Genomic DNA, 18822 nt, shown 5'->3' with positions numbered 1-18822 from the left:
CTTGGCAGTAAAGTGTAAATTGGCATGTACAGAACTGCTGTCTCAACTATATCTACAGTAGGTACACTTATTCTATATAATCAAAACACTTGCTTTATAACAATCTGATTTATTGACAAGCTGTAAAGTAATCTATACTAAACCAAACGATCAATAATTTTGTTTCCCATGAAAGCATTAGGTCATCTTTAAAAAAACACCACAGGCAGGTTCTATGTTGGCTCACAGGCACTTACATTTTTTAACAGCTGTTAGTTTTCAAGCTTTAACCAATCAGGTAAGAATATATATATTTTTCTACACAATTGTGTAAGTGGACTAGCAGACACATAATTTTGAGTCTACCACTCCTCCCTATATACAGGGAAATGCCTGAAATAATGAGTAACATTTTTGTGTCTGGAAATATAAATGCATTTCTCTCTTTCTGTATCCACCTACCATAATCAGCTGGAGAATAGCCTATTAGTACGTATAAGTAACAATTAATGACCCTAGAAACTCTATAAACATAAGGCAACTGGGCTTATAGCTGTCTATGCTACATAATACTTATTGGTATTGATTATTCTAATCTCTAATTATAGTTCCTGTGTACATACTACTGACCAGCACCATTCACTAATAGAGTAGGTTACCAATGTCTGTAAAGTCATTGTGGGTTAATGATAATATTTGTTCTAGATCTACCAGTGTCATGAGTTGCCATAATTGTATTGGTGTGACATGAATGTCAAATATTAAGAATATAGCAATCAGAGGTATGTTTTAGTAGTCCTTGCTAACTATGAGAAATGTGCAAGGTCCTTCCATGGTTCACATTAAAAAGAAAAGTGATGCATTGCACATTCAGTTTTGTACTAATGGAATCTCCTTTTTATGTTCTAGCAGAAATCACAATCTATACACAATCTCACACTTCCTGTCTCACTGGCATTAGGCCAATTAAAACTACAATAGTTAAATGTCCTAAATGCTTTCCCAAGCAACATTTTACCATTTGGGCAGCACGGTGGCACAGAGGTAGCACTGCTGCCTTGCAAAAAGGAGACCAGGGTTCCTATCCTGGGGTCACGCAGTACAGAGAGTGCATGTTCTATCCATGTCTGTGTGGGTTTTCTCCCACAGTCCAAAGACATGCAGGTTAGATGGACTGGCGATGCTAAATTGGCTCTATTAGATGTGTGTGTGCGTGTGTTTGTGTTCACCCTACGATGGACTGATAGCCTGTCCAGGAGATTGTTTCTGCCTTGCACCCTGTTTTTGCTGGGATAATCTCCATCCCCACCGTGACCCTGCTCAGCAATACGTGGGTCAGAAAATTGTATAGTATTTTACAACCTAAACAAAACACACAGACACAATCTGCCATACTAATTGGTATACCAAATGGTTTGAGTACATCTGAACGGTCTAAATGTAGAATATTGTCTGTAATATAAAAGGGATGTAGTGCTTATTTTACTTAATATCTGAATTATTCTTAGTGATGCACCCCCTAACATTTGAAATCCCATCATTTTGTCAGTTACTTTCCTAAACAAAAAAATGTTAAAATAATTTTCCTTGAATTATTCTTTTATTAGCTCATGTGACTGACACCAACAGAACTGACAAAAAATACAATTCTTGATATTTGAGTACATGAACTAATGGTGCAGTGGCTAAATGGAGTGCAATACTGTAAAACTGATAATTATGCTTTGCAATGTACTTAGATTGAGATTTAATTGTTTCTTTTTTCTTTGACTTCTATATCTGGCAGCACGGCACAGTCTGGAGGGGACAGAATCTACAGTGGTCTGGATGGGATACCAGAACTACTGCATGTAAATCCATCCAATTTAAAACATTTCCTTTTTTTTTTAACCCTCAACTGGTACTAGAACACAATTTGATATGTAAACTCCAGTCTCTCTAAAGTAGTTTTTAATTATCTATTAAGCTCTAACCAAGTCCCAGGTCTTTATTTTGCCATGCCCTGTCTCAAGACTTATGGGCATAAATCTGCAATGTTTTGATTTTAGAATGATAATAAAGCTAAATGACTTAAGACTCTACTTCTGAAATGATAAATAAATAAATAAAAATGAAAAAAAAAGCTGCTTTTATATAATGTATACATCATTCATTCCCACAATACCAATACAATGAATCACACACTTGTGTTCTAATTTAAATTTCTTACTTTTGTTAAAGAGAAATTTTTATATTACTGTTAAGAATATTTCCTTAATGAAAGTGATACGTGACCATCTGTTTTGATGCTGTGAATTGAGTGTTGAATACAGAGCACATCTCTCACTTGTTCTGATCAGACTAGTTTGAACTGGAAGAGACCAGGATTGCACAAAAGTCTGTTTTCCGCTGCAGTAGCTGCATGAAAGTGAACTACAGAGCACATGTTCAAGCAACTTCCTACATGAGCCCACGAGAGGGCCAGTGCTTTCTACAGAATGACATTTCTCTTCAGCTGTAAACAAGAGCAAATCATACACCACACGCACTTCTTCTGAAATAGTTAGCTTCCAAAAATAGGAATGACGGGCAGAAAAAAAAAAATCATTTCACAAACTGCATTACAACATCCCAACCCCCACCCCTTCTCAGAAACTTGTCAACACGCAAATCCTGATCAGGCAAACTTTCCTGTGCTGAATAAGCGGACACACGGGCTGACCTTGTTCATTTTCACAGCTCAGCTTCTTACATAATACAGCTGGTCAGAGACAGCAGCTTGACTGTCCAAAGTTCACAGCTCTGTTGCTGAAGCAACTTAAAAAATTCCAATAGAAGATGCCAAATTCTGAAAACAGAGGTCTGAGTAGGAAACCCCAGTCTCCAACCCCCACTCCATTTGTGATTACAGGCTATTTGCTGTCAACAGGCACATTCACTCATGTTTAAACAGCACTGGAGACAAAAGTGGCCTCTGCTTTTTTGTAACAAATTGACACACACGTAAATTCAACTTCTGCCTTTATTTGTATCTGCAATGTCATCTCTACTGTTGCCAAAGTGCTTATAAAGGATTTCTTCATATTATATTAAGACAACAATTCCAGTATTATTTTCTTCATGCTAGTGCTTTTTAACCCGTTTCTATACAGGATCTGAATGACATCAGTAAATAAACAAGGCCTTCAGGATACCTACAAAGTTTTTTTAGAAACTGCAGACAGCAGTAAATTAGAAAGATTAGATGAAAATGTAAATGCTGCAAAATCCCTAGAGAGTGAGTTCAAGAAATTTCAGAACTGGCTAATATGGGATTGGAGTTCAAATACAATTAATGGAAATCATTATCTAATAAAGTGGCATTTCTAACACTGGTTACACATGTTGGATGTGGAGACTCAATCAACTTTTCACTATGAGCAGTCAAACAATCAGAGGAGTAACATGGATATATGATAGGAAAGAAAGGAGTCTTTGCTTTAGTGGCCACTTCTTAAACAGAGAGGGCTAGATGATAAAATAAACATAATTTCTGTGCAGCCAAAACAGTTTAAGAGTCATCACACTTTAAACGGTATTCTTCATCTCTTCCACCTGCCTCTCTTTATTTTTTATATATGTGCATGGGCAAGTAGAATATAATGTGCAACAATAAAACTTACACATTTATTATAATATTAAAAAAAAAAAAAAAAGATTTAGCTTAGTTAATTTAGTGACAAAAAGAGGTGCTGGAGAGGCCATCAAGGGGTACCTACCCTGTGGTCTGTGTGTGTATCCCAGTGCAGTGATGGGAACAGTGTGCTGTAAAAATTGGTGCCACCCTTCAAATTAGACATACAACTGTGGTATAAAAGATTCCTGGGCATGTTGTTTCCCGATGTCCTGGCTAAATTGCCCATCACAGCCTGGATATTCTGGTCCCCTAATTATCCCCTATCCTTTACTGGAAAATTCACTCTCTCAAATTTTCATCACCTAATAGTTAATGTGTAGCAAACGTACTGGTGCAAGACTGGCTGCTGTTGCATCTTCCAAGTGGATGCTGCACATTGGTGGTAGATGAAGAGGTTCCACACTGTCTATGTAAAGTGATTTGAGAAGGTTAGAAGAGCCCTATATAAATGTAATTCATTCAAATCAGCCTAACTGTAGGTTTATGGAATGTGAGGGACAACAAGGTCCACAAAAAAGACCACATTAACAAAGGGAAAATACTCAATCTGCACATAGAAAGTACTAGCACTGGGAGACATTGTCCAAGCTCAGCAGGAAGGAATCATACTGTTCCTCCCAATCTTTCTCTGTTTTTCCCCATGGCCAGAATAAAAGATAATGTATTTCTCTCAATAAAGGGAAGTATAATGTACCAACACAGACAAAGCATTAACTTATGTAGTAGATGGTCATTAAATTAACAATATAGTGAATACAAAAAAAACAAACCACACTTTAAATTTTATATCAGTTTTTGATGTAGCTTGTCCTAATTATCACAGCATTTCAAAAGACAGCCCTGAGAATTAATTGTTACTGTCACGCACTATTCCTACTTTGGTTACTTTAACCTTATCAAATTCTTATCAGGACATGCTGTTAGATGTCTGTTGGCAGTACTTCCATAGTGTTCCCAGGTGTACAGTGCTAGGAACCAATTTTTATCCTTTTTGATATGCGGATATTAATATATGTATTCTTGTAACACAATATTAATTCACTATTCATGGGGCGAAGAAATTAATATATCATAATCTAATATTTATCAATGCAGGGACGATACTTCAATTATGCCAAAAAAATGAACCATTATAATGATGTGATAAAGTGGACTGAAAATAATTTTTAAATTTTGATAAACAGGAGTTAGGTGGTAATTCTGCAAAAGGAAAGACAACGGGGGCAGCTCTTTTCTGAAATAGTTGAGATTTAGTTTACCTGAATCCACATAAAACATGTCATTCTTATTTAAACTTCAGCTTTTCCATTTCCAGATCATCTAAAACCTCATAACTACAGATCTTATACTACTACACAGGCATCCAGTTTAGAACCTTTTTAAATATTATTTGTAATATATAAATGAGGTAAATGACTTCACTTCACCTTATTGAATTTACTAATTCCCATACTTCAGGGCATACACTACCAATGTAAATCTTACTAAAATCCCCATGCTTAATAAAACTTTTTTGCCTCTCAATTGGGTTGCATGTTTCTCAATGTAATGTTAAATGTAATAAAACAAATGTGGATGGTAGACATTTAGGGTAGGTGAGCTCCAAACTCTGAAAACAACATCCACCAATATTAGTTATGCCTAATTGATGACAATGTTTAAATTGGATCTGAAAAACCATCACATTACAGGGTTATTCTGTTAGAGCCACAAATCAAGACGGCAAGAAATCAGAAGATTTAATATGAAGATTGTTATGAAGTCATCATTCACTGGCATTGAGGCTTCCTATAGTTTAGCAGATAATCAGAATGTTTAATTTAATGGTTAATTTTCCAAATTGTGCCAGCAATTCGGTGCTAAATTACCAATTTTTTTTTCATTACGTATTGATATTTCAGCAGGTGAATAGTGCTATTAAAGGGTTAGGGAAATTGTATTTCAATAAGGTGAGCACATTGGGCATTCCCAAAATATGTGAAGCAGATGCCTGTCAAAAGCATTTGTTATTAGTGTCTTCCCCTAGGTGCATTCTGTATAACGTAAGGGGAAAGAAAGGTGCATAATGTAAAGTTCTGAGATAAATTAGGTCATGCTTCACACAAATTGATTAAAAGTAAATTTTATTTATAACTGGTTTCTGCTCATCTGAAATAATTGGAACCTTACATTCCCAACAATGTCTAGAACTAAGTCGATCTACAGTACATCTCTGCTAAATAGTACAATTTCTGCAGCAGATATTGAGGAAATATTAGGAAAGACAGTCAGGTTTCTCCTAGCACTGTATGTAATAAAGAAATGTATTAAAAGGAGGATTAATTTGAGACACACTTGCTTAAATGATGTAAATATATTGTCATACAAAAATCCCTAAAGGTCCCAATATCAAGCACCTTTCATGTGTTAAAAACTGTGGAGATTTGGGATGGTCACAATAACATCTTAGCCTTAAAATGTCTCCTGTATTGGTGCCATATTCTTAATAGGTGCTGAACTACTTCTGCTTAATTGCTAGCAATTACTGTTAACTGGCATACACCACAAAGCATAAAGAGAAGGGATTGGGCAGGATTTCTTCGCCATGGTTAATAAAGAAAAAACAACATAATTTTTTACACATTCCTTTCATACTCAATTCATATATTTGCAACTTAGTTGTAGAGATGGAAAAAAAAATCAGTAACACCACACTCACTGTAGTTTAGATCTCTGAAGAACTGATTTTTATAAATGGAGTCAATCATTGTGACTGGCTGTTACTTAGTCTTTTCCATTCAATTTCTCTGCTCTGTCCCATGCAGTAGCAGTTGGCATCACTGCTCTTTTGATTAAGATGTCCCTCCTGACCTTGGAAATGAATCTTAAAAAATATTCCACCAAAATGATCAACATCCGTCTTTACCATTAATGCCAAGAGATGCTGAAAGATGTATGCACAAGGTGGCCAAGAGCTGATGAAGTTTGTTTCTCTTAAATTTAGTTTTTCTCTCATTTCCCTTAATATACTTATTGTGTTCCACATATTTAGTCACTGAACCTAATTCAAATCAGAGGCACACATAACTCTATTTCCATTGACATTATTTTTATTTTAACTATAATATACTTTAAACTACAGACCCCTCCAAAAGTATTAGAACAGAAAGGCCAATTTTTTTGCCATGTACTGAAGACATTTGTATGAGAGATTAAACGATGAATATGAGAAACGACAGAAGAGTTTCAGCTCTTATTCCCTGGTACTTACATCTAGATATATTAAACAACATAGAACATAGTACATTTTTTATCAAAACACCCAGTTTTTCAAATGAGCAAAAGTTTTGAACATGACAAACTGACAGGTGTGTCACAGAAGATTGGTGGTTTAATCATTAAGTAGCCCTGGATATCTACTCTCAGTTTAAGTTTGGTTTTCACCTGTGAAGACAGAATTTGTAGTTAGGAAGGGTAGACCAACATGAAGACCAGACAGCTGTCAAATCTCTCTTCTCATATTCATTTTTAAATCTCACAGACAAACATCTTCAATGCACAGCAAAAAAAAAAAAAAAAAAAAAAAGGCCCTGCTATTCCAGTACTTATGTATGAGTATGTAAATGAAAGGAAATAGTATATTAGAAAATATTCAAATGTCCTCTAGTTTACTCTCATCCTTGGCTTACCACAAAAGGTGCATGATCATAATTTCACTTGCAAAAATACTGCTTTGCAAAACTGTAACATAAGAAACACAACAAAATACTAAAAGTAGCAGCAGTCAGGTAAACTGAAACAGAAATCACTTTTAACATTTCAGTATCTATACATTATATATCGTGTAGGAAATTGGCTAAACACTTATCATTGCTCCTTGTAATGCCCTGACCCCCATAAATAAACGCTGAAGAAATAAAACTTCCCTGGTAATCTTATCAACTTAAAAAGAACACACACAGCATGATAAGAGAATAGTGTCCGAAATATTCACACTTGCTTTTTCTGTTATGAATCCAAATACTGCTGCACAACCCCAAGAACAAAATGTATCTAAAAGTGAAAAAAGCCATAACTTTTAAATTCATTATCGTCCTCTGACCCTGCTGCATTACATGAATATTTTTTAAATTGCCAAATTTGTGCCAAGCTCCCAACCAGGAACAGTTTCCCCTCAACCCTAACGTGGATTGGTTGTCTAGAAAATGGATGAATGCATAGATTGATTTGTACCAAGCAACAAAATTGTGAGATTTTGCTCGTTGTACAAAATTAACTTGCAAAGTGAGAACTGGAGGCTTTCAACCAACTTCTTCCTTTATTATTCAAATTCAATACGTGTCCAATTGTATGTTTTTCACTTTTAAGAAATTTAGCAATGGCTTCTCTGTTAGACACTGGAATGAAATCACTCTTCTTGGCCTAACTGAAGATTTTAATCCCTTTTCAATTTTTTGACATCCACTAAATTACCAAAATGTAGTGTTGCGTCCTCGCAAAATGTGGAACATTATTTCATTTCTAGCTGCAGTAACATCTGGCTGGAGTTTGCTGCTTATTTTCTGTCTTTTTATAAACACTTCTTCTCGAGATTCTTGCCACAATGCAATGTCAAAGCATTAGGCAAGTAAACAAAACCAAATTGACAGTGAACAAGTTTAGGTATGTGCATGTGTGCACTCTTGAATGGTGCCCCTTTCAGAGCCGAACCCAGTTTTGTGCTTGTTGTTGCCTGGGGACCTTGAACCTAATACTAGAAGTAAAATGTTCAAAAATGGAAGGGCTGATGACTGGACATGCACCAAAATAACTGGTAACAAACACTAAACTAACATCCCTGCTGTCAAATGGATTACCATTTAGACCTGTGTTAGAGATTAACATTCTTAAAATGCTACATGGTTAAACAATGCAGAAACAGTTAAGGGATGTAAAAATAATCTAAAACTAAAAATCTTAAAGGCAAGTTTGACCACCAACCTTGCAACCGTGCAGTTAAACATCACAAAAACTCACTTGTTCAAAATGCATCACATCTTTTGCTTCCATTTGGGAGACTGATATGTGCAACGATTTAATAATAATAATTAAAAAAAAGAACAAACCTATTCATTGTTTGTATGCTTTTGCTTTGAGCAAACCTGCAGTCACCTAGATAAACAAATCCAGGAGCCAGGACAGCCAGAATTCATCTGTAAAAAAAACCATATGGAGAGCACAAGCAAGAACACCTACACTTCCACTTAAGGATAATATGCACTGCTAATTGTTTTGTGAAAAATAAAGACACATGGCACCCATTCGTCCATTTTCTAAACCTGCTCCATCCAAAGCATGGTTGAAGAGGAGCTGGAGCCACAAACACTACAGCCAATTTAACATTACCAATCCACCTAACCTGTGTGTTATTACACCGTGGGAGGAAACTGGAGTATCTGGAGGAACTCCACACAATCATCAGGAGAACGTGCAAACTCCACACAAGGACGACCCAGGGTGTGAATCCTGGTCTCCTTGTTGTGTGGCAGCAGTGCTACCACTGTGCCACCGTGCTGCCTGCACAGTAACCCTCCCATTTCCCAACCTGAATAATGTGCAAGTATAACAATGCAATTCATCTCAAGAGCACCACCTCTACCGTAAAGGCAGCATCATCCTGTGAAGGTGCTTATCTGCATCAGGGTCCTAGAGGTGAATGTAGAAACTATGATGGATTTAACAGATTTTATGAGTACCACTTGAAGAAAACCTGCTACCGTCTTTAAAACAACTAGGACTTAGCCGATAACTCCTTGTCCTGGTGAAGAGCAGGATTAAGATTCTACAGTGCCACTTGGCATTAAGACATCTAAGTATGAACTTCACCATACTCTATGCATGACCATAATGGCCCTCTATTTTAATGCAGCTGCTTTTTAGACTCCTTCATTTTAATAAACCCACTATGCTAGTACCAATACATTTTGTTTTTTCCCCACTGACACTGCCAGATGATGTACAGAGAGGACCCTAAAATTAGTTTGGTGAGGGGTTTTATATAACTTTATGTGTAAGACACCCTTGTTAATGTATTCTTACAGTACATACAGTTGAAGTCATAAGTTTATATACACTTAGCATGAATTCTTTAAAACTCACTTTATCACCCCTTCACAGATTTTATACCAGAGAGCTATAAATTTGGCATATTTTAAGACATCTTCTCTGTGCAGGGAAAAAAGTAACTTTTTCCAACAATGTTCACAGACAGATTATTTCACTCTTCTATTGACTATATCATAATTCCAGTGGGTCACAAGTTTACATTATACTTAGTTAATATTTGGTAGCATTGCCTTTGAATTGTTTAACTTGAGGCAAACATTTTGGGTAGCCTTCCACAGCCTTCTTAGAGTGTGAGGAGCAGTTCTGCCTAGACGAATTTTGGCCCATTCTTCCAGACAGAACTGGTGTAACTGGAACAGGTTTATAGACCTCCTTGCTCACACACGTTTTTTTAATTCTGCCCACAAATTTTCAATCGGATTGAGGTCAGGGCTTTGTGACAGCCAGTCCAATACATTGACCTGGTTGTCCTTAAGCCATTTTGTCACAACTTTGAATATATGGTTGGAGTCATTATCCATTTAGAAGACCCATTTTTGACTGAGCTTCAACTTCCTTGCTGAGCTCTTGAGATGCTGCTGCAGTATATCAATAAAAATTTTCCTTCCTCATGATGCCACCTATTTTGTGAAGTGCACCAATCCCTGCAGCAAAGCACCTCCACAACATGATGCTGCCACCCCCATGCGTGATGGTTGGGATGGTGTTCTTTGGCTTGCACGACTTAGCCTTTTTCCTCCAAACATACCAATGGTCATTATGGCCAAACAGTATGATCTTTGGCTTAATCAGACCAGAGGATATTTCCCAGGAAGTTAGATCTTTGACACCATGTGCTACTGCAAACTGCAGTATGGCTTTTTTTATGGCAGCTTTGGGGCAGTGGCTTCTTCCTTGCTAAGCAGCCTTTCAGGTTATGTCGATATAGGACTACTGCACCTGTTTTCCTCCAGCATCTTCACAAAATCCTTTGCTGTTGTTCTGGAATTAATTTGCACTTTTCTCGCCAATGGACTTAATTCTTTAGGAGCAGTGTGGCAGATATGTGGTCCTATGGTGTTTATACCTGAGAATTATTGTTTAGCAGATGAACATGGAACCTTTAGACGTTAGAAAATTGCTCCCAAGGATGAACGAGATTTGTGAAGGTCCCCCATCCCAGAGTTCTTGTTTGATTTAGTTTGATATTCCCAATATGACAAGCAAGGAGGCAGCGAGTTTGACGGTAGCCCTGAACATGCTTCCACATGTTGACTCCAGTTATGCTAATTGGCCATCAGAAGCTAATTGTCTAATTGCCTACAGACTTGACATCATTTTCTGGATTTTTCCAGGCTGTTTAAAGGCACAGTTAACAAAGTATATGTAAAATTGTGAGCCACAGGAACTGTAATATTGTCAATAAAATGTGAAATAATCTGTCTGTGAACGTTGCTGGGAAAAATTACTTTTATGCTGAACAAAATGGAGGTCTTAAACGATGTGCCAAACTTCTAGTTTGTTAGCATTAAATCTGTGGAGGGGTTATAACATTAGTTTTAAAGAATTCACGATAAGTGTATGTAAACTTCTGACTTAACTGAATGCTTGTGTAGCGTGTAAAGTGCGGGCCCAGTGTTCTGTGTTTAGAGAGTGTTGTTGTCGGTGCCTCGCGCACTCGCACGACTGCTCCGTGGTTATGGTATGATGATGCCATGCGCTCAGCAGATGACCGTATAATAAGCTGTCCACACCCTAGGGGGCGGAGCTGCAGGGGCTGGAATCACGCCCCGGAATATGTAAATCCACACCCCATACGGAAAACGAGCAACCCGTTTTAGATCCGTCTATTTTAACATAAAATATCCTTAAAAGAAACACCAAGCCTGCCCCAGTCTTATTGTCCATGAGAATCACACGAAAAACTAGGCAATGTGCGAATTTGGACAGCACCACACAACAACTCTGGCTGCCCCCGAAGCCTCCCTGCCTGTGTAACACGAAGCTCAGTAACGAACAGCACACAGCGGGGCTCTGGGAAGAGCAGAAGTAAATAATATCACGTGCTAACAGTTCGGGGGTCCATGCCAAACAGTAACTAAGGGAAAGGCAAGGCAGATGATTACTTACATACAGCGTCGTCCATTTTCAAACTTCTTCGCAAACGGATGCTATCTGGTACGGTGCTCTTAATTAATTCATCGATGCCCTGGGAAAAAGAAACAGAAAACAGGAGAGGCTGGTGAGAGTGGCTCGAGTGCTCGGGTTCGACGTGGTCTGTTCCGAACGCTTGGCCACGGACGCTGCAGGCGCTCTCACTCGCACTTTTGTTTAAATTGAAGCTTCCCCCTTTCTACTGTCATTGTAAAGCCTTAAATGTAATGAACACTTCTTACCCCAAATCCAAGAACGTCGAGCATTTCCCTCTTCTCTTTGTCCCCCGGGCCGATATGCCGCTCCGAGAAGTCATCGTGACGAGGAAGCAGTTGTTCGATGCGCCGGGACAGACACGCCGCGGAGGTCGCGATCCCGCGCGCGGTAACCAACCTTCCGTGGCGCGAGGCGCACACATCGGCGGCGACGACGGCAGCAGCTCCTCTCCATCCTCGCCGGTGGCTGCACAGCCTCACCAAGGGAGCATCGAGACCAAGGCACCTGGAGGCGACCAGACCCCACGATTTCGCGCAAGTTTGCATCCTAAATCGGTAAAACTTGACTGGCTAGGATGAGACAAAAAAGGAACTGATGGGTTCAAGAACCGTGCCTTTCACTCACTGGTATGTGGCAGGTGTGTTGCGAAACTGAGCGATTGAATTTTTTTTTAGCTCAACTAATAAAAAATAAATAAATAAAAAAGAAGCAACTAGTCAACGCGCATCCCCCTTATATAAGAAGCAACCAATGGCGTCGCCCTGGCCCAGTGACGCAGGAGACAAGCCCCCACGCTGCAGCTCTTTGAACTTTTTTTTGCTAACTTTGACACTCGTCAGCGCTTCCTCTGTTTGGCGTTTGAGACTCCACCGGCGTTCACGTTTGAGTGAGACGAGGCCTCCAGTTTCCACACTGAAGACTGCGCGTCTGTCATGCTCCGCTGCTCAATCCCTTGGAACCAAGTAAGTGTAAGTGCAGGCACGGCCGTCATTTCAGCCGACTTGTTACAAAGCTTCCTGCTCACGAGATCGCACCAGCGGGCTGCACACACCGTCAGATTGGGGCATTTGCAAGAATGATAAAACTAATTCCTGGAAACCATTTAGCAACACTGAGAGTTGCTGAATTATTAATAAACATGAGAAACGCCAGATGATGGCACAACAGTCATGATGTGTTTGTAACATTTATATTTTTTCCAATATGGGATTGAACTTCATCTTTTATCTTGTTCATATGCACTAACTGGGCAAATTATTAGGAACACCTGAATTATCTGTGCAATTATCTGATCATCCAATCACGTGGCCTCAGTGTAATGCACGCATTCATGCAGATACTGGTCAGGAGGTTCAGTTAATGTTCACATTTTAAAAAACACCAGAATGGGGAAAAATGTAATAATCTCTGTGACTTTGAGGCAAATGTGGCATGATTGCTGGTGTCAGATGAGCTGGTATGAGTATTCCTGTAACTGTGCACACGCAACCATGGCTAGATCTAATATCAGGGTTACCTGGATGTGCACCCTGGGGCTCTGATCACAAAGGGGCCTTAGAAAATATTAGAAAGAAATTCCTAATTACAGGAAAAGTAAAAGGTTTCAGTGAACTTCAGTACAGACACACACAGGCACATCCCTTATCCCACTTCAATCTTTACAATGACCAAGCTATCCAATCAGACGGAAACAAAAATCTTTTAAAAGAAAAAAGTATTATGGCAGGTGTCTACATAATAGGTTACTTCTATGAGATTGTGCATTTGATGTGTTACAATGCTGCAAAATTCAGCACTACCGGGCTCTCTCAAAGCAAGAGCCTAGTAGTGCATTAAAAGGAAAAATTACAGAATGAGAAACAAAACACACTGTTTTGCCCCAAAACTAAAAAAAAAACAATAAATAAAGTAAATGATGATTTCAAGAAGCTGTAAATACAACAGTTGAGACTAATAAGATTGACCTTACAGATACTCAGGAAAAGACTGATACTGCTGCTTCTAGCAACAATCAGCAGTCCAATAACACAGACATAAGTGGAAATAAAAATGTGGAAGACAACAAGACCACTGCAGGAGATAAGATGCACCCAACAGTGCCAACTCCAAATGATGGAATCTGTCTGTATGGTCTTTTACTTCATTTGGGACTAATATGCAATCTGAAAATTCTCAGCTTCATGTTATCTTTTTTCACAATTTGGCACAAGATGTTTAAAAATGCTTAATTGATGTTTATTAACTGCACTATCAGAAGAAAGTCGATTTTTGCAGGTGTGATTTTGCTCTTGCCAATTAATTTGTTACATTTATTGTAACACACAAATGAACAAAAAAAGGAAGGTAAGGTTGACCCAATCTGAATTGTTTTTCTTCTAATTCAATGCCTGTACATGATTTATTATTGACATATGTCATGTCGGGCGGCACGGTGGCGCAGTGGTAGCGCTGCTGCCTCGCAGTTAGGAGACCTGGGTTCGCTTCCCGGGTCCTCCCTGCGTGGAGTTTGCATGTTCTCCCCGTTTCTGCGTGGGTTTCCTCCGGGCACTCTGGTTTCCTCCCACAGTCCAAAGACATGCAGGTTAGGTGGATTGGCGATTCTAAATTGTCCCTTGTGTGTGCTTGGTGTGTGGGTGTGTTTGTGTGTGTCCTGTGGTGGGTTGGCACCCTGCCCGGGATTGGTTCCTGCCTTGTGCCCTGTGTTGGCTGGGATTGGTTCCAGCAGACCCCCGTGACCCTGTGTTCGGATTCAGTGGGTTGGAAAATGGATGGATGGATATGTCATGTCCATAATATCTGAGTATATGAGATTGGTGAGGTGACACTGTGGGGCCTGTACGAGTCTTAATCTGGTCTTGAACACAACAGTCTGTAGAGATTACTTAGAATGGTGTGGAAAAAATATCCAGTCGAACAGCAGTTTTGCAGACAGAAGCACCTTATTGATGGGAGAGATCAGAATAGAATAACTAAAATGGCCGACAGGAAATCAACAGTATCAGAGTTAACCACTCTGTGTAACTGGTGAGCAGAAAAGCATCTTAGAATGCACAACATGTCACACTTTGAGGCAGATGGGCAACAACAATAGGAGACCACATCAGTTTCCACTCCTATTAGCCAGGAACAGAAAGCTGAGGCTACGGTGGGCACAGGCTCACCAAAACAAATGTAGCCTGGTACGATGAATCTCGATTTCTACTGAGGCACACAGATGATAGGGTCAGAATGTAGATAGATAGATACTTTATTAATCCCAAGGGGAAATTCACATACTCCAGCAGCAGCATACTGATAAAGAAAATATTAAATTAAAGAATGATAACAATGCAGGTATACAGACAGACAATAACTTTGAATAATGTTAACGTTTACCCCCACGGGTGGTATTGAAGATTCGCATAGTTTGGGGGAGGAACGATCTCCTCAGTCTGTCAGTGGAGCAGGACATTGACAGCAGTCTGTCACTGAAGCTGCTTCTCTGTCTGGAGATGATACTGTTCAGTGGATGCAGTGGATTCTCCATGATTGATAGGAGCCTGCTCAGCGCCCATCGCTCTGCCACAGATGTCAAACTGTCCAGCTCCGTGCCTACAATAGAGCCTGCCTTCCACACCAGTTTGTCCAGGTGTGAGGCATCCCTCTTCTTTATGCTGCCTCCCCAGCACACCACCGCATAGAAGAGGGCGCTCGCCACAACCGTCTGATAGAACATCTGTAGCATCTTATTGTAGATGTTGAAGGATGCCAGCCTTCTAAGGAAGTATAGTCGGCTCTGTCCTTTCTTACACGGAGCATCAATATTGGCTGTCCAGTCCAATTTATCATCCAGCTGCACTCCCAGGTGTTTATAGGTCTGCACCCTCTGCACACAGTCACCTCTGATGATCTGATGAATGTGGTTCCAATAGCAGGAAATCATGCATCCAACCTGCCTTGTGTCTACAGTCCAGGCAGGTGGTTATGGTGTAATGATGTAGAGAATGTTTTCTTGGCACAGTTTGGCCCTGTTAATACCAATCACTGCTTGAGTGCCATGGCCTATTTCAGTCTTGTTGTTGACCATGTGCATCCCATTTCATGGCCACAATTTACTCATGTTCTGATGGCTACTTCCAGTATGATAATGCACCATGTCACAGACCATGTGGTTTCATGAACATGATAATGATTTCTTCAGTTGCCTCACCAGTCACTGATCTGAATTGAATAGGACACTTTTGGGATGAGGTAGAACAGGAGTTTTGCAGTATGAATGTGCAACTGAAATATCTGAAGAAACTGTATGAGGTAAGCATGTCAACATAGACCAGAATCTCAAAGGATTTTTTCCAACATCTTGTGACAGGCTTTTGTTAATATATTGTCAAACTGCCTCTAACAAACAGCTAGTCTCTCTATATATAAAAGGAAATCCTGGAATGGAAAGCAAATGCAAGGCTACGATACGTGATAATCTCGAAAGACATTTAAAAGACTCGCGAGACCAAGGAGACTTGCCACGGTGCGTCTCGCGGGGACCGTAAACATGAGAGTTGGTGCCAAGAGATTGTCCCAGGGCCGTAGCAAAAAGGACAGCGGCTGTACAGGCTTTAAAAAGTTCGAAGGGTAGCGCGACGGCAGCTACCCCAAACGAACGTGAGCAGCGTTATACATCCTGCAAGAACGAATTCAAACACGCCCGGGGCCAGAAATAAAAGACAGCTATTGCTTTTACAATGTCACGTGAGACCAGGCAGTGAGCCATCATTTAAAACAAGCCAACAAACCTCTAATCTAGCAGTTGTTGGATTGCTTTTGGCAGGCAAGCATCATGTGCTCGGAGCTCTTAAAACAACGACATGCGACAGGCAGAAGAGGCAGCTAGCAAGCAGCAAAAAGACAGCAAATGATCCAAAGGCATATCCTTAGCGTACATTCAGCCGCAACACCCTTCACAACACGAGCAGTATTATACGTCTGGGAAGAAAGAGATGTAAACACGCACGGGGCAGGAAATAAAGAAACAAGTATTGTTTTTACAAAAGGTTTTAAAGTAAAAGTGAAAATAATGCATATGTAACAATTCACAAGAAAATAACAAGCTCTTTAAATTGTAGATTGCCTGCCTAAGGTAAAGTCATCCCTGATGAATGGGGACATGGGAATGAGGGGTTCTTTCATCGGATTAGCGCTATTTCAGATGTTGAATGGCAAAATAGGGGAGGCAGCTTGATGAATGAGGTCTCCAGGACTTAAAACAAATCCAAATCATATTATGTGATATCATCTAATGTGAAATTCTACTCCGTACTTCTAGAATTTTTATATTTATATTGTATTGAGGATTTATTCTGTTCTATGTATTATACTGTACGGCTCAGAATTAAAAGACAATGAGTAAAATGACAAACTAGAACTTCATAAAGACGTTTACAAACATTGATGCTAAACACATGCAGAGCAGGTTAGAGACTATGAAACCAGTGAAATTAGAAAGACTAAAAAAAAACGGCACTATACACATGTGGAGAAAGTTAAAGGATATGAAAGTATGAAAATTAGAAAATATAAAAAAAGAAAGTAAAGATCGCAGTAATGCTAACAAACAAACTGCTTCATTTAACTATGCACCAGTCTAACTTTGGTTTTGCACAATAATTACTACACTATTGCACCTTAACACTTAATTCTACTTTATTCACATAATTTTACTTATTTATTATGTTCTACTATACTGTTATCTTTCAATCTATGACTTTTTGTTAATCTAACTGATATTCTTCTAACTTTCCACAGTTTTTGATAAGCGGATCACGATGCATTTCACTGCGTGTTGTCCTGTATAACTATGCATGTGACAAATAAAGAATCTTGAGAATTTCAAAAATTGAGTTTACCGCACATGCATTTATTGGTTACTTCGTTAGTGTATATATAGTTATCTGTCTGTTTATATAAAAAGCTACATTTACCCCAGGAGTCAAAAACGTTCTGTCTAGCTCTTGTACAAAAATCTAGACAAAAGCTGGGGTATCACCTTGGTAACCCCATGAACTTTTGGAACTGTGAGAGGAAAATAGCACAACTTTACAGACAGGAGTCCAATGCAGAACTGTACTTACTTTGTTACTTTGTAAAAAAAAATATTAACTGCTGATGATATAGATCGTTTTGTCTGTGCTGAAATTCCAAACAGAGAAACCTGTCCTGACTTCATTAAAAAGATTCAGCATATTGGGACTCGCAAGATTAGAAATATTATTTTTACAGAAGTTCTGAAATAAAAGTGAAACTAATGAAATAGCAACAATTCAAAGAAAAAAAAATCTTAAAAGTGTGTATCCGGAAAACCAAACACGGGGGTTGGTGAGCGAAGCGAGCAGGGGGCGAAGCCCCCTAATTATAATAAATAATACAGCATCACACCAGTGTTCCAGTGGTGCTCCATTTAATGTTGTCTAGACCTGTATCACTATCTCTGTGTTAATCTGATGGAAAGATGTCCTATCTCTATAAGCGGTAGGTCTATAGTTCAGGGTACACATATGCAGCTGAGCTTTCAATAATACCTTTTCCCAGCATGAACTATGACCAGGGTGTCTCCATCTGCCTTTGCCAGTAATATGTCAACTTGTTCATATGATAGTGGAATGTCCAGGTCCTTTTTGGCAGCATGCTGATGCTGTGCTGAATGTTCGCAGAGAATTGAATCTCCAAAACTCTTTATATTGGGTTGATTCAGATATTGAATGCTTTGGGGATTTGGTCATTTTTTTCATTTTTTGCAGAGGACCATATCTGTTTTTTTCATTACTAAGATGCTACATTTCTTCTTTTCTCATTTGACTACTTAAGCACTGGTGTGCTTTGTGGTAGACTGTGTTTTATTATTGTTTTGTGTGTTTGCGTGCAGATAGTTCAAGAATTGTGGGGTTTGGTCTTTTTAAAGTTCTGATATATCTGGATTTCTGAAGATGTTGCTCAGTTACATA

General features: G+C 39.0%; 1 protein-coding gene across 1 annotated transcript in view; it reads right to left on the bottom strand.

The window, feature by feature from the left end:
- Positions 1–12564, bottom strand: part of gldc (glycine dehydrogenase (decarboxylating)) — a 64306-nt gene extending 51742 nt beyond the window's left edge. Inside the window, exons 1-2 of the mRNA XM_028804977.2 lie at positions 12094–12564; positions 11828–11906 (exon numbers count right to left, since the gene is read on the bottom strand). Of these exons, the coding sequence (XP_028660810.1) occupies positions 11828–11906; positions 12094–12393 (379 nt within the window). The 5' untranslated portion in view covers positions 12394–12564. The remainder of the gene's footprint in view (positions 1–11827; positions 11907–12093) is intronic.
- Positions 12565–18822: the final 6258 nt, after the last annotated feature.

Source organism: Erpetoichthys calabaricus, chromosome 7 (genome assembly GCF_900747795.2).
Source record: "Erpetoichthys calabaricus chromosome 7, fErpCal1.3, whole genome shotgun sequence".
Taxonomy (NCBI): Eukaryota; Metazoa; Chordata; class Cladistia; order Polypteriformes; family Polypteridae; genus Erpetoichthys; species Erpetoichthys calabaricus.
This window is presented reverse-complemented; position numbering and strand designations above follow the sequence as displayed.